Source organism: Rhopilema esculentum, chromosome 20 (genome assembly GCF_057945365.1).
Source record: "Rhopilema esculentum isolate cy_ngs chromosome 20, ASM5794536v1, whole genome shotgun sequence".
NCBI lineage: Eukaryota > Metazoa > Cnidaria > Scyphozoa > Rhizostomeae > Rhizostomatidae > Rhopilema > Rhopilema esculentum.
In genome coordinates this window covers 15,342,955-15,358,600 of record NC_142834.1, presented here as the reverse complement: position 1 = coordinate 15,358,600, position 15,646 = coordinate 15,342,955, and the positions used below count along the sequence as shown (strand labels likewise).

General features: G+C 37.1%; 1 protein-coding gene across 1 annotated transcript; it reads right to left on the bottom strand.

Annotated features, from left to right (window-relative positions):
• Positions 1 to 4,000: 4,000 nt before the first annotated feature.
• On the bottom strand, positions 4,001 to 14,591 carry LOC135687592 (5'-nucleotidase domain-containing protein 3). The gene is made up of 12 exons (XM_065204187.2): positions 14,008 to 14,591; positions 12,778 to 13,256; positions 12,152 to 12,208; positions 11,670 to 11,730; positions 10,520 to 10,622; positions 9,181 to 9,282; positions 8,536 to 8,620; positions 8,052 to 8,138; positions 7,562 to 7,615; positions 5,349 to 5,435; positions 4,550 to 4,614; positions 4,001 to 4,375 (listed from the first exon to the last, which is right to left on the bottom strand). The coding sequence occupies exons 1-12, from the start codon at positions 14,249 to 14,251 to the stop codon at positions 4,177 to 4,179; spliced, it is 1,623 nt and encodes a 540-aa protein (XP_065060259.2). The 5' UTR covers positions 14,252 to 14,591; the 3' UTR covers positions 4,001 to 4,176.
• Between the last annotated feature and the right edge of the window lie 1,055 nt (positions 14,592 to 15,646).

Genomic DNA, 15,646 nt, shown 5'->3' with positions numbered 1-15,646 from the left:
TTAAAATCAGACAGGGGATTCGCCAACTATTGGAGATAGAAGGGGGCTGAGTCCACAGGAACAACTGGGCAGAGTTTGGATTCACTGGACCTGATCACAGGTCATTTTTGCAGTTCACAAGGATACGTGCTGAAGCATCACATATCTGCCCAACTGCATGATAAAAAAATAGAAACTGTAAAGAAAACAGACAATTTAACCCCTTACACCATCTTCAAATTCATGATAAGCTGCGCCATTGTCCAGCCCATTGATGATCTAGTGCCCTTAGGGGCAATATGTAAAAATGTCTCAAAGGGTTGTTAAAGACAGCTGATTGTTCGAAGCCAAGTTGCAGTTTGCAGTTAGACTTGGAGACAGGCCCTCTTACTAGGAATTAAAAGGTTTGGTAATTTAGAAACGTTTTGAGGAAATGACTGGCGTCAACCGATAAAGTAGAATGGGAGGCGAGCGAATTCTGCACTATCAGGGTTATTCATCGACGATAAGAGATGAGAGTCACTAGTTCAAGATTACAGTTGGTGATTATTAACAGTCAAGTCAGTTCTCGGTCGCCATCCTTAACCACAGGGTCATGTCTTTAAGCCTGGGCGTGAGACACAAGAGAGCGCCATTATTCAATCCATCTATGCGCTGTCACGCATATGTCTCGATCAGTCCTTTTTTCCAATTTATTCTACTTTAAAAATAAAACACGGATGGCTTTGCCTTTGAAAAATGTTTAGAGAATAGAAGTACGAAGTAAAACGCAAGACTACGAAGTAGCCAAGCAAGATCATTAGAACGAATTCTGTCAAAACTGGCTAACTTTTTTAGGTTTAGTTAAACAATAAATGTAGCTGAGTGAGTATTGTTTACAAAAATTATTAAATGAATGATTGAAACATCATTTATGTTTGCGTTTTAGAGTTTTCGGTCAGATTGATTTCCTTTAGCTGAAAATCCAAACTGAGAAAGGTGGAGGGTTGCTGGTGTAGTATGCGTTTCTGCATTGGCTTTTTCGACTCTAGAATTTCCTAAAAAATGAATAACAAACTAATTTTATATCGTAAATCAAAAATATTTTAGGTTTCCATTAATCAGTTTTTAACTAATAACGTGATTGCTTAACTCTGAGAATTAATTTTTATCTCGTACTTGTAGAAGTGTTTTTAAAAATTCGCTATTTTCTAATACCTATTGATGATAACGCTTTTGGTTTATAGAAGAAGACGGTCATAAGTTGCTCCTTTGAGTTTATCAGTGGTTCTAAATAGTTCATCAATTCGTCAACCAACTGACAATGGAACTGAAGATGAAAAATTGCACCGTTTGACCTCAACATTACCCTGCCAGATATCTTTTGATTTTTAACTAATAGCAGAGTGATTAAACTTGCCTGGGTATTAATTTCAGCGCTCCAAGACTTTCCCTTTTGCAAAACTTTTGCTAACCGTAAATGACAGAACAAATATAAACGTCACCAGAGTTGTAGCTTCTCCTTCCTGGCTAGGGGGTGGACGGTCATTAATAGTAAAATTCTTCAACGAAAATATAGATGAAGAAAAATTTATGTGCGATTTAAATTACCGATAGGCGATTTTGCCGACCAGCTAAAGATTTTGTGTACCGAATGAAGATTTACAGACCAACAAGTAAAGAGTTGGGGGGGGGGGTCATCGCCCCCAACACCCCTCTACTAGCTACGACCATGAATGCCACAGCGGAACTGCCAGTAACTACTTGATTTAAACGAAAACAAGAAGTCCCCGAAGAGTTAGTCCAGAATGGTATTGAAAGCAGAATCGATTAGATCCTTCACGTCTTAAAAACTCAAAAAAGGCAAGCTCTTTGATCCTGATAATCCTGAATTTGTAGCTGAGTTGTCAGCTAGGATTTAGTCATCAATGTTGAGACTCTGAATTGCCGAAGCTTTATCAATGAGCTATTCAATGTTTAATGCATGCCAACAAAGATTTTCACGAGAAGAATACCACTTTATATTTTGATATATCCTAAAGAAATGGGTTGCTTCCTCATTTGCTACTGATCGATCATTCAATACACCAGGCCTTTTAAGGAACTTATTTATAACTCTACACAGTTCTGGGCAACATCTAATCTCCAACACACTAGGCAGTGTGCCTAGAACCCCTAGCGTAAGTGGGGCCCAAGATTCTCTGGCATGGTCAGGTTTTATTTGTAGAGTTTTTTTAAAATATAATCAAAAATTAATTAAATTTTAAATCAGACCACTTGGCAGTCATGATCACATTATCAGGTATGTGTTTCTACAAAGAGGCCTCGTCAATATTCTTTAGACATGTTTTGTTTTTTCTCATTTTTCTGACATTCTTTTTCATCGTTAGCACCTTAGATATGCGGCCATATTAGAGTGTTTCATATCGGTGTTGCTGTACTGCATTATAACTTGCTCTACTCACCTCCACAGAGGCTACTGGGGAGCGAGATAAAGAGGGCGAAAAGGATAAAGGGAACTGCGGAAGAAAAGGAAAAGTGAAGGAGTTGCGAGGAAGAAGTTGGAAGAAAAACGGCAAACGATTGTAGGTGTTTCTCCTTTTCTCTTCTCCTCCTCCCTCCCTCCCCTCTTCTCAACAGCACCTCCACCTCTCCTCATTCCCCATCTCAATTCGTAATAGCCTCTGTGGAGGAGAGTATTGTTGGGGCGTCAAAATGTCTAGCAATCGTTGGATAAATGGATAAAGTGTAGGCTTCGTATACTTTAATTGAGATGATGAACCAGTCAACGCCTGCTCATAACATTTGTCGACTGAGGCTTCTATTTCTACTAGAAAACAATAAGCTGGCTGCGAAATAAGCTAATTTTTGCCGATAGCAATTGGCGACTGAATGCTAATGTGATTCACAGAAATAGTTAAGAGGGAAAACCAACCTAAAGATCACATATGACATATTGCAATGACAAACCAAAAGGAGATTTCCTAATGGTTTCTTCCTCAGAAAAAGCCATTTCTTTGTGTCTGTATTGAAACGGAACAATTCCTTAAAACCGAGTTCGAAGAACGCCATACCATGGAAACCAACCTAAAAAGGAGGGTGGGCTGCGCTGTAGGTCAATTTCTAGAAGCCACACCCCTGACCACACCCATAAACATACCCATGATACCTCTCAGACACTCCATTGGCCTTACTCGGGTAGTGCTGAAATCATCAGCTAGGAATTCGCTTAAACACGTGCTCTGAAAGGATACTAAGAGTGACTAAAGCCGGCTAGGCCAAAGACAAAATTCAAAGGTCAGGGATCTGAAACTGTAATCAGTACTTTGCTTTGTGACAGTTACAAAGATAACATTGAAACTTGACAAGTGGTCACAACGAATAAGGGTCAGGGTCAGCGACGTCGGTTTCCGTTGCGGCCATCGAGCAATCATAATGGCGGCACAAATAACAAATGCACGTCTGTAACGCTCTGCCGAAGGAACAAGACACAAGTTCAGTTACTTTAACTAGCTTAATAGCTACGGAACTACAATAGCCAATATGAGTCAACACAAGCTCCACCCTTTATGATCAGATGATGATTTCAGAATCCTACCAAACAATGCATCTTTCATCAGGGCATATGCAAAATAACTTCTAACGAAATCTATTGAAAATATTTTTCCAGATAACTTTCATCATACCTATTTCTAACATGTGTTCGTCCTGATCCTTATCGTTGCTTGTCAAGTTCCATGTTTAAAAAAAGAACAGAGCTCGCAAACATTTTTTACCAATTAAGCAGTAGCACACTGATTTTTTTCATGTTTAGGTCGTAAATTGTTAGGTACAGCAAGCACTACACTGATTTTAAAATGCATGACACGTGTTGAAACGGATTTTTCATATTTTGCACCCCCTTACAGCCATTTGTGCCCAGAAGCATCACTTTATGGTATTTCAGTTTTAACTATTTGGTTACTACTCAAGAATATTATCACCTGACAAGTATGACATATAACAATCAGAAAAGACACAGCCTTTGAGAAAATAGCACAAATCCGATTTTCTAAAACCATTTGTTTTAAACACGAAACTAGAACTAAATGTAAACTAATGAATGCATGAAAACTCTGAATTTATGATTTTACAAACTATTTTGGTTTTTATTGCTAAAATTCCTGCATTTACAATATAAACACCATTCTATTGTAACTGAAGTGATTGTTAGCTTTTTCAGTTAATGTCATGTTCATGGGGCAGATGGTGCCTCCGCGGGTAAAACGTGTACCCTAGGGGGTATTCTAACAGATTTGACATTTTTGCTGTATATATATCTGCATATCGCGTCAACCTCCTTGAGAAGTATGTCGGGTTGTGATACGTTCTGAAGACGCTTCCAAAGAAAGGATTGAAAATACTTTTCAGCTTTTGCCTACAAATAGAAATATATTGTTACTAGAAAAGAACGTAATTTTGGTTTGGAAATCGGAAATGAAAATAAATTAGACATCTAATGAAATTCAAAACGAATGAGTGCGATAAATCAAGTCAGAACTAATTGGGTTTTCTTGTTAACAATGTTTCACAACGTCGAGAATTATTTTACCTGAGCTCTCGTCTTTCGTGTTTCCATTCAAAAAATAAATTTTTCGCTTCTATTTCATTGTGGACCTAGAAAATAGAACGCTCCCACTAAAATATAACATTGGTTGTGACAAATCGGTGAACGTTGGCCTCTCAACTAATCGAAGGTCCGAGAGAGAAAATGAACATTTCCTGTCTACAAAAGTCAGGATCTAGACATATTCCAAAACAAGTAAATGAAAAGAAGATGACTAATGATTTTGAAATTTCCAAAAAGAGCAATCATTTAGAGATGAAGATTAATCTAAGGAAACCTCAATTGTAGCTACTTATATTAATATATAAAACATCAAGGTGAAAATTACTGTTTCCTGGTCTGTCATAAAATGCTTGTTACCCTATAAGCAGAGCTGTACACACTTTTGGTGGAAAGAACAGGGCAGTATTAAGTTGCTTTGTTTTAGGGTTTTTATGAGGTATAATGAACGCTTTTCCAGTTGAACAAAAACTTCTCAACTTATGTTAACGATAAAGAAGTTGCATATACCCACAGGATAGGCAGCATATTGGAATAGAATGCTACAACGGTGCAACTTAAGGGGTGCTAATATAAAACACTATTGTGAAAGGTGGTTAGATGCAGCTTTTTTGTCGACCTTATTCTAAGGAAGGGAAAGGATTGTTTACGGGAAGGAAAGGATCGTTTTTGAGAGGGATTGCCCCAAAAATATAGGTAGAATTTGAGATCTATATATTACGCAGATCTGCGCAAGAAAATTTCAACACTTGTAGTTGCGAATGAAAAAATTTCTTTAACCAACCTGAGCTATTGCCATGAGATTTTCAAGGGCAAGCAACCACTGAACATTTCTTCTGTACTCTTTTGAGTTAGATATCATGATTTCTCGCTGTGGATACAAGAGAAGAGTGGTTAGTAGACTTTTTCAAAAGTGCTTCGTGCAAAAGATTTTGATAATTGAAAAGAGGATTTGAAGTTTAGTAGGCCGCTGTCAACTTCTATATAGTTTGTTGCACTCGTGTGCAGAGATCAATCCTTTAAAGGAGAACTGACACGCAAAAATAACTTTAGCTTATTCTATGCCAATCTGTCGCTGACTTCAAATCTGGAAAAAGTTTTCTTCTTAGATTCACCGTTTTTCTGATATTTGCACTTTTATCCGTCAATTACGTCACAGCCAGGACTCGGGAATTTCCCGAAGCGGAAACAAGATTATCGCCAGGAGTTGTTAAAATTCTCGGTTGACGTCACAAGTGACATGTTAACAATGCCGTTGTAAAGGCTTTCACCGCAACGGTGAAAGTACAAATGAAGTTTCATGTTTTATTGAAAATAGTCCGCGGTGAAAAGACAAAAAATTCTCAGGCATTTCATTTATAAGTATAAAAAAGCTAGAAAATCTTAGCTACATGTCTGCTAGGACGCTAATATCCACATAAATTTATTTTTATGCCATGATATCTTCGAACCAGCATGCTTTGAAACATTGAAAGAACCTCTAAGCTTATGAAAAAAGGAGTCGACTTTGTTTAAAAACTGTTAATACCATTTCTTCAAAGTTTTTACTTTATAATTACAAATAAAATCGCAACATGGGAATGGGGGGGGGGGGGGGGGGTTGAAGCAATAGCCAAAAGACAAACGAAATCTAGTGGAGACGGCGGTAAAAGCGATCCTGCAACCTGCTTTGGGTGCAGAAATATGAATTCAAGAAAAAACCTTGGTTGACGGGAGCTGCGATTGTGACTAAATAATAATCCTACCCAAGTCAAAATTGTTTGCAAAAGAAGATAATGCGCCAGTTGATATTCCTATGACAACTAAAAAGCATTTTCTTCGACTAAGAAATCAAGTTCTATGACTAAGAGCTAAGAGCCTATTTCGTAGATCCAGATTTTTCAAGCCTTAAAGGTAATTCCCGAAACCCTCCACACCCGGTGAAAATGGCATATAATCCGCACAAGTGCGACTTTCAACCCGCCTTTACTATTTAATATCACGATACAGTTAATGAGTTTGAAACATGGAAAAACAATCATACAATGCTATATTGATAATAAATAACTTGCAGTTCTGTTTAGGGCATCATAGGCATTTCAGCGAATTAGGCCATACAGAAATTCTAGTTTTACGATACCTGATCCCATTTAGATTGTAGCAATAGCAATGTTTTTAATCGAAACTCTATATCAGTTTGTACTTCTAGTCTGTTTTTTGTTCATAATATCGTCACTGTTGAGCCATGGGACGACTATCTGCCCAAGCGGCAGCGCTGGTTGGTGGCACAAACTCAGACGGCTGAAACTCTCCATTTGTTTCGAAATCAGTGTAATAAAACTCCGATTCAGAGTCCCAAACCATTGAAAAAGTCAATTATGTGTCAAAAATGCAAAATTAGCTTCTTTCAGATGCACAAAATAAACATTTGTCCGCAGCATTTTCTTAAAGGTTTCTATAGAGAAACATAATACGTGCTGAGAACATGTCACTTGTGACGTCAAAGATGATTGCCCACTCGTGACGATTTTCGCCTCGAGTTTCAAGTTGTCGGAACAATTGTCGTTCCTCAACTTAAAACGCCTGTATTTCAAAAACGGTAACTGTGATTTAAAAAATTTTTTCGATCCTGGAATTTGCTTGTCACAAACTACCGTTTTAGCCAAACTTATTTTTGCGTGTCAGTTCTCCTTTAAGGATGTCAATAACACATGGAAAACTACAGCGAATGATTATAAATTGAAAAATTTTGAAGAAAGGAATGGAGTTTAAAATCAAACGAGAAACTTCATTTACTGCAACTGATTTCCTTGAACTTGGAAGAAACGATGCTAGGATTGGCTGATCTCGTTCTCTGCCTACATGGCGTGGGTTTCAGAGCTAGGCACTCGAAAGAAAAAATACAAAATAGTTTCCAGTTGATCAAAAACGAGAAAAGGCTCTCTCTAAAGCTCTCTATGATACATTTTTATATTGGAATAGTCAAGACAAACTCCCCACATTCATTTTCTTTCTCACCTCAAGTTCCGGCAAAATAGCACCAGTTCTCCAGCCATGCCTCATAACTGGATCCTAGAAAATCAAGATTATCGATTTTTTGAGCCAGACTGATAACATCAACAAAGAAATTAACACAAATTTTAACAGAATACAAGAGTCATTGTATGGAGGCTTTTGATGCAAATTTGGCTGTAAAATTTAAAAAAAATCTCACTGGTTTACGTTTAAAAAAAACCAATAGCAAACTAATAGATTTTCTGATCTTTATCTGTTATTTTGACCTTTGACTGAAATCAGATTTCACTTGGCCTACACTGGGATTAGCCTTAGGTATTTATTTTTCAAGTAGCGTTTGTTTTGTTTGTAAATATCCATATAGTGTTCGCAATTAGTTCAATTAAGTTTTTAACAAAACGTTACTGTGAATGAAAAATTTAAAAATGAACTAAATGAAATGCAAAAAGCAAAATTGTACGCCAACAAATGCTGTATGTAACTGCATACAAACCATCAAATCGCTATACACGTGGTCTCCGAAATACAAAACATGTGGACCTTCCCATTCTGTAAAACGAGCAAACAGTTTGATGTTTCCCTGTGAAAAAGAAAATCCAAGAATATAAAACACGATGGCAAGATATAACATAAAAAAACATGCTTGTTACATGATAACCAGGGATAGAATAAATCGCCTTATATACAGCATCTGCTCCCAAAACAAGGTTTTTTTTCGAAAAGAAACGTTTGGCATCCTATTTTTAATAACTTTAATTAACCTCACATAACTCTTTGAGCAATATTGATTTCAAATTCTCTGCTTTGTTACCATTTCGTTATAGACGCATATTGATAAGAAAATTTAAATAATAAAGGCTGTTTACAGTTTACATCAAGTATGAATTTTAAATTGGTTAAATGGAGACTTGAGGCAAGATTGAGAAACTGATGCAGAGCAGAATAAAAATGGGGGAAATCGAAATGAAAACCGTCACCTCTGAGTAGACTTTTCCTGGTTCAAACTGGTTCACTTGATTCCAAGTTGGAAATCCAGTTGCCGTATCGACACATCGGAATGGCCTAAAGGTAAATTTCGCATTGAGTTCACAGTTAAATTAAACATTTTAAGATAAAAACTAAACATTTTTAAGATAAAAACTAAACATTTTAAGATAAAAACTATACTATTCAAGATGAAACCTGGCTTTAAGCTATCAATGGCCGAGCTTTTGACTCAAATGCAACGCCAACTATAAAAAGAGACTGAAAAGAAGCTTCGTGTTTCATTTGGTTCCTTAAACCTACAGAAAACTCCAAAATACTCCAGACTAGCAAGGCATTCGACATAGGGATGTTCAATTTAAGCAAGGTTCTCTTAGTTCGTAATAAACAAATCAGACTAACATGATCACCCTTGGCCAAAAACTATGGGGGTACGCTAGTTGTAACAGAAATTACTCAGTGATATAAGATATAAAACACATTAAAGGTCACTGGGATGCAAAATATTACACGAAAATGAAACAGCCAAATCAACTTGATTCTTTGAAGGTAGTTTTTTAGGAAGGAGGCCAGTGTAAAGCAATGCAAGGCTGGCAAAAATAGATAAAAGCTCTTCAAAAAGCCTCGAAAATCGTCACCTTTGAATGTCATTAAAGAACCTCGGCTTCCTTGCATCGGTGACTATGACGTCAAAGAGGTCTCTCCAGTCAGGGCCCATCAGGTGAACCATTCCTTTGTTTCTATGGAGACATGATCTTAAAATTGCAAATGACGAAACATGAAACAAAGTAAAAGATGACAGCAACGAAACATTCCAATTTGGATTACACCATTACTCGACATAATTGATCGATCGAGGAAGGAAAAGAGCAAAACGTGAGTGAAATGAGTTGTAACTAACGAACGAAAACACAAGGGGTTGAATACAAGAAGCTGAGTGAAAATGATTCAATGAAGAAAAACATTAAAGATATGGAAGATATCTCGCATAGTTTAACACAACTTGCTACATAAAGTACAAGAGCATATTGCCTTCACTGCATTTTGCTATTTTCTTTTGGAAGCGTAACCCCCTTTGCCTTCACTCTCTAGGGCTTTCTTGGAATCAAGGAAAGATATAGCTTACATGTATCATAATATTACAACATAATCATGGAACCCTTCCAATCGACCTAATGCCCCACTACCAGTGATCGACCTAATGTCCCAGTCATCTTTAGCAGGATACCAATATCGATTTGAATCAGACCCGTTAAGTTTCAGTTTTGAAAACGAGTGAGTTTTTGCAAAAGAAGGTTGGCATGGGCGGGTCTTGATCGACCTAGAACTAATCCTGACCGCCACACACGCAAAGCAGGGTCACAGGGCGTAGCCCATGAAGCTATTCCTTTGCCGCGCCCTCTAGTTCTTCGGAAACACCTTTTTGAGCAGGGACCGCAGAAGCGGCGAGGGATTAAGGGGGCTTTGATTTTCGTCATTTTATTCAGTTTTTATTGAGAGAGAATCTAAAACAGTACATAATCATGAAATAAATTAATCTGGTGCACTTGCACTGCGCAAATGATTGCAAAAGGGCACAGCACTGTAGACCAGGAGAGGGAGGAATGTACGTACGAGCAACCGGAGCGTCGTAGTGTAACTGATATCCCAAATAGTCGCAATAGAGCTAGTCTGCTATTTGTGTAGGCTTGCCGATAAATGTAACATCACTTAACCTGGACAAATTCACTGTTCTCTAGTCATCTTATTATCTAGTCGCTGTTATTGTGCTAACATGCCTTGTTAGGATAAGAGAGATTTTGCTTGGATTTGGAATAAAAATTGAAAAATGTGAATAAACCAAAAAGTTTGTTGCAAAATGCGTGAGGATTCTGCTGTGATGCGTGTGAGTACGAAAAAGGGCCGAAATGCGTGTGTTTAACGCAAAATGCGTCTGACTTGGCAGGTCTGTTTGAATAGGCGTTTCTAGATACTTACACAAAATTGTATTTGCTGTTGGTTATCATAAACAGCTTCTTGCCATGTTGCTTCAGTTTGTGCAAGAACTCCTTCATCTCTGGATTGGCGGGTAGGTATTTTTCTGCAAGCAAAGCAGGTTGAACAAAGTTAAAGTATGCATTTTCTATCAAGCGCTTGGAGGGGAATTGTACAAAATACAGAATGGTACTGTATTTCTTCAGCAAAGGATGAACTGTTTTACTTCAGAGAATGAGCGGGTTAAAGATTTTTCAAGGAAACATTACTATATGTATTACAAATGCTTTATTAATTTTGTAACACAATATTAGACTTCCTTACACTTATTAACAATCATTATTAGCTTTATGATTTACGTTTATTCGCTTTTGTTCCTTTTTGTCGCATTGCGCTCTTTATTATTTGCTACATTTTTATCGATTTCTTATCATTGATTTACATTAGAATTTGTGCTTTATTTTTCCACTTATATATCATCTGTTAAAAATTGCTTGCATTACTAATTCCATCCCCTATCCTTAATAGACATTCCACCCTACTCCTGTCTATTCCCATTCTCGTATTGAAAATGCGACCCTTTGATGTCCTAGCTTTACTAACATCTGCTTGCTATGATGTTGACGAAACTAAAAACTCTGCACAGCGTGTGTCTAGGCCCAGTGCTGTGATTTTTTCTTCATATTCAAATATTGAGCCAGCTGTATAGCAATACAAACAAACAATTTGACTGCAACTGGTTTTTCCCTCTCAGGTTAACTGTGTATGACGTCACTGTTGAGTCTTTCAGTGCGCTAAACACAATCTGTTCAAACATGAATACTTGACAATAGCAGAAGCTTTGTCACAGCAAATGTCTTGCAAAAGGACTATTTATCTCTTCAAGCAATTTTGCTTTTAAGGCATTTGCCAATTTTCTCAAGCAGCTTTTTACTGGTGCTACCTCTGTGATTGTTCACCTCAATTGAAGAGCTATACCACACACTGACATTTTTCTCAACTGGTCTAATTTCAAAGTAGACAATTTTTTTCCTCTTTAAGCTAGCCAATGGTTAGTAAAAACAAAATTTTTTACATTGATGTCTTAAAGAGAAGAAACAAAAGACGGCTGAGGTTTTCAAAAGCCATTGTACTTGATGCAAATTGACCTTACCTAGATTGCCTGTGATTGCATCATACATGACACCTTTATAATGAACAGCCTGGGTAGCTCTCTGCAAAATGAAACAAAATTAGCACACATCTCAGATTGCAAACAATTGTGATCTTGAAACATAAAAATCAATGCCTTTCTGAAAATAAGACAAAGCAGGAAAAAACCAGATTACTGCAAATACTTTTAAGATGCTCTCCTTCTTAGCATAACTTTTTTGTTAATTTCCTCCCTGGTTTGCAAATTGTCGATACTAGCTAAAGTGACAGCAATTTTGCTAGCAAAACAGGGTCCCTGTGCCTTAAATTGGTATCATTATGTACACAATTTTGATTAGAAAGAAATTATACTTGTACCAGTACCAGTAATGGCAATCACTTTTATCAGCAAGGACAATGGTTGACACTGAAGAAAAGTCAAACCTGCTACTTCACAAAAACAAATGGAATTCAAATAAATTTGCAGATACCAATTGCTCTTACCTCACAGTCGTAATAAACATACTCTGGATCATAAGTTATGTTGTTCTGATAAAGATACTGGAAAAAGAAGGGAAATTGTGACATGTAAGCAAATAATGTTTTGATTTTTCTAATCATGTATACATGCTAAAAATATTTTATGACTTATAAAAGATATGCAAAATTATTTTCAATAGTCAAGAAAAGACAATTTCTTCTTGAATTTGAAACAGGAAAGAAGTAAACTTGGTACCCATACGCAATGCTTCAACTTGAACAAAGCACAGCAATTAGCCTCACTTTAGGAAGGCAAAATAGGCACTATTGAAAGAGTTAGCCGATTTGACCTTGGATTAGGATTCAGTAATTAAAATTTAGTCCAGCTAAAAGTTTTTACTTATTAGCCCCTCCAATACTTTGGGGGGCCAATGGTCTTTTGGTTCAAAACAATGGGAAATGTGAAGCCATCTTATTAAAACAATAGGCTTGCCCCAACCCCCTTTATTTGACCAAATTTCCGCCCCTGATTTGTAACATGGAAAATTTTGACTAGTTGTCCAAATAAGGCTGGTTTTTGGAAAAACGCATAATGAGAAGAAAACAATGGAAACAGCAAGGTAAAATGCAAACAGTAGCAATCAACATACCTCAATGACATTGGAGAGAAGACCCATAAAGGGCAGTGAAAATAAATCAATCAGCTGATGAATATATGTGTCAGTTCCCTTGTTGGCATGGCTGACCTGGTCAATACCAAGATGTGTCCCACCGTAATAATTGACAACATCCCAGCTGTTCACTTCTTGACGCCCCCTATAGACTGTCCCAATTTGGATGTGACTAAATGAGTCAAGTTTCATTAACAAGCCTTTCCGTGTATCAAAGTGCAATCCCCTTATAGCAAAGCCTGGGTCATATCGCATTGATTTGATTTGCTTTGGGTATCCAAACATCTCAATCAGGTTGTTCACAGCAATGTCATAGGTTTTCATGTGCAGTTGGTCGGAGTAGCTGGCCAAAGTGTAATCATAGTCAAAGCCATAAACATCAATGTACTTAAGGCTAATTTCGTTGTTTGCAAACACTGCATCAACACTTATGTCATTTTGATTGTTTAGTGTGTGAGCTAAAATAAGACATTATGACAAAATTAGCAAGATATCAAGAATTATTTTGATATTTCTATAGTTTCCCAAATCTAAAAAAACCATTTTCATGAAATCTTGTATTACCCTTTTCATCATCAGGTACCATCTTCTATCAGAAGGTTGGTACCATACCATGACCCTCCAACTATCCCAAAATCTGAGTTTTGGCTTGTTGTCATGGTCATAGATAAAACTAAGGGGCTAAGAGATGGGCCCCCAGAACCACCTCTACAGTGTTTTTAAAGGGACACTATTACCCTTTTAAGCAGACCATTATCACAAGTATCTTACCATAAAAGGAGAGGATTCAGGCTCTGGAAACTCAGCCCCTTAAGATTCTATCAACATTTTTGGAAGGGCAATGCACCATTGCGAAAGAAATGAAAGTTATATAGCAACTTATTACTCATCCATTAAAGTTTGTTCACAAATTGTGCATAGTGGAAAAATTCAACTGAAAATCTTTCAGAGCTGTCCACCAAGGACATCAAATCAATTAAGATAAGAACCTGAAGGTTTAGATAACATGTTTCCAATTTCATGCCAAGGGCAATGTCAGGTCATGGTATCCAGTCTAATTCTGCATGCATTTTCTATCCCCCATATTATTCCATGCCTTATCACAGGTGTATGTAAACATTGCAGGCGGAGGTCAACAAATGGTGACACATCATAAGTTAAAAATTAATAACAATTAAAGACGAAACAGGAAGACTTGGTCTTACTTACAAAGGGCCTTTGTCTTTGCTCTTTCATATTCATTTCGCAGTTCATAAACTGGCACAGAATTAACTACACTCAAGTTTATAATGTTTGAGGAAGCTTCCATAAATCTGCTGTGGCTGTGCAACGAGGCACTTCGGAGGATGCAATTTCTGTTGAATACCGCATTATCTTTCTCAGCAGTTCTCGGGCTTCTTGCAAACCTGACAGGCCTCAAGAAATGACTTGTAACACTTCGTGGTCCTCTCATCTTTCTCTAGGTTTAGTTGATCTGTCTCCTTGACTGACTTTTACATGCTATTACAAACAATTCAAAATGAACAACGGGTAGCCCACAGTCAAACAGGCCTAGAGGTCCTATCTTAGGATACCAGGTACATAGGAAGTCAAGCGTCCTTATTCAAGGTACGTTACAGCTATTCATCATGGTCGCATGCTACAAAACAGCCTCAGATAATGCTCTCATGTTTATGTATTTTGAATGTAGCCTTGAAATTTGGACACCTGTTCAAAACATCTTTGCCTGCGGTTCACCTGCCTTAACTTCCAATTTCACCTTGCCAAGCGGGTACTCGATAGATTATGCAATAAGACTACAAGACTACAAGACAAGAAGAATCGTCCAGGAACGAGGCTATCCTATCAGCAGCTTCAAATCCAACTTCAACACTTTATGATCACATGTGATAAAAATTGATAACATAGATAATTAAAAATAAAGAAAAACGTTTTACATAATAGCTGTTAGCAAGAGAAAATTGAATACTGAAGGCACGTAGAAATAACTCAGAAGAGCTTTCGAGCTACGTGCCCTTGTGTGATTCTGAAGGTTACATTGTACTTTCATTAAATCGAATTTAAAGAAAAAACATTTTGAAGTTGTGTCAATAACATCATGAAGTAATAAAAAGAACAGAGCATCTAGTTTCCAATTCAAGATAAGAAGAAAAAATACAATAAAAAATAAAAAAGATAGGAAAAATTGAAAAAAGAAAATAAAGGGAGAACGAAAGAAAAGGGGAGTGCAGCTCAAAAAGTCGATCATGATAAGGCTAGACATAACAATTTACAAAAGAAGGGAAAAGCAATTTGAAGACCTATGAGTTTTTCTTGAGATAAATCTTTAGATGTTTCTTCATGAAGTTCTGTTAAGTTATTTGGTCAAAAATGAAAAATCCTAAAAATATATTTTCATGGTGTCTCACTTTAGAACTACATGGCAGTATTTTTCGTCACCATATTGCTTTTTGGTTACACAGAGGCGTGCATGCTACGGTTAAGATTTCCATCTAAATCTTCTCCGAAAACACGATTTGCTGCATAGTAAGCAGGATGATCTTTAGAATTGAGACAAGAGGTTTATGAATAGATAGCCGTTACAAGTTTTTCACGATCTAGATTACACCGCAGCATGTTCACTCTTATTCACAGGTGTACCAAAGCTCATCCGGAAAACCTTTGAAGAAGAGATGGGTTTTTCCTGCAATCTAGTACCTTTGGGAATCTGGAAAAGACTTTGAAATAGGGTGTTTTCTACAACAAATCCAGGTCAAGATTCCTCTTTGCTGACTATAATAAAGCATCTGATACAGGCCAGAAGAATGCAATTTGCCCATTAGTATAATTATGAATCCCGAAGATTCTT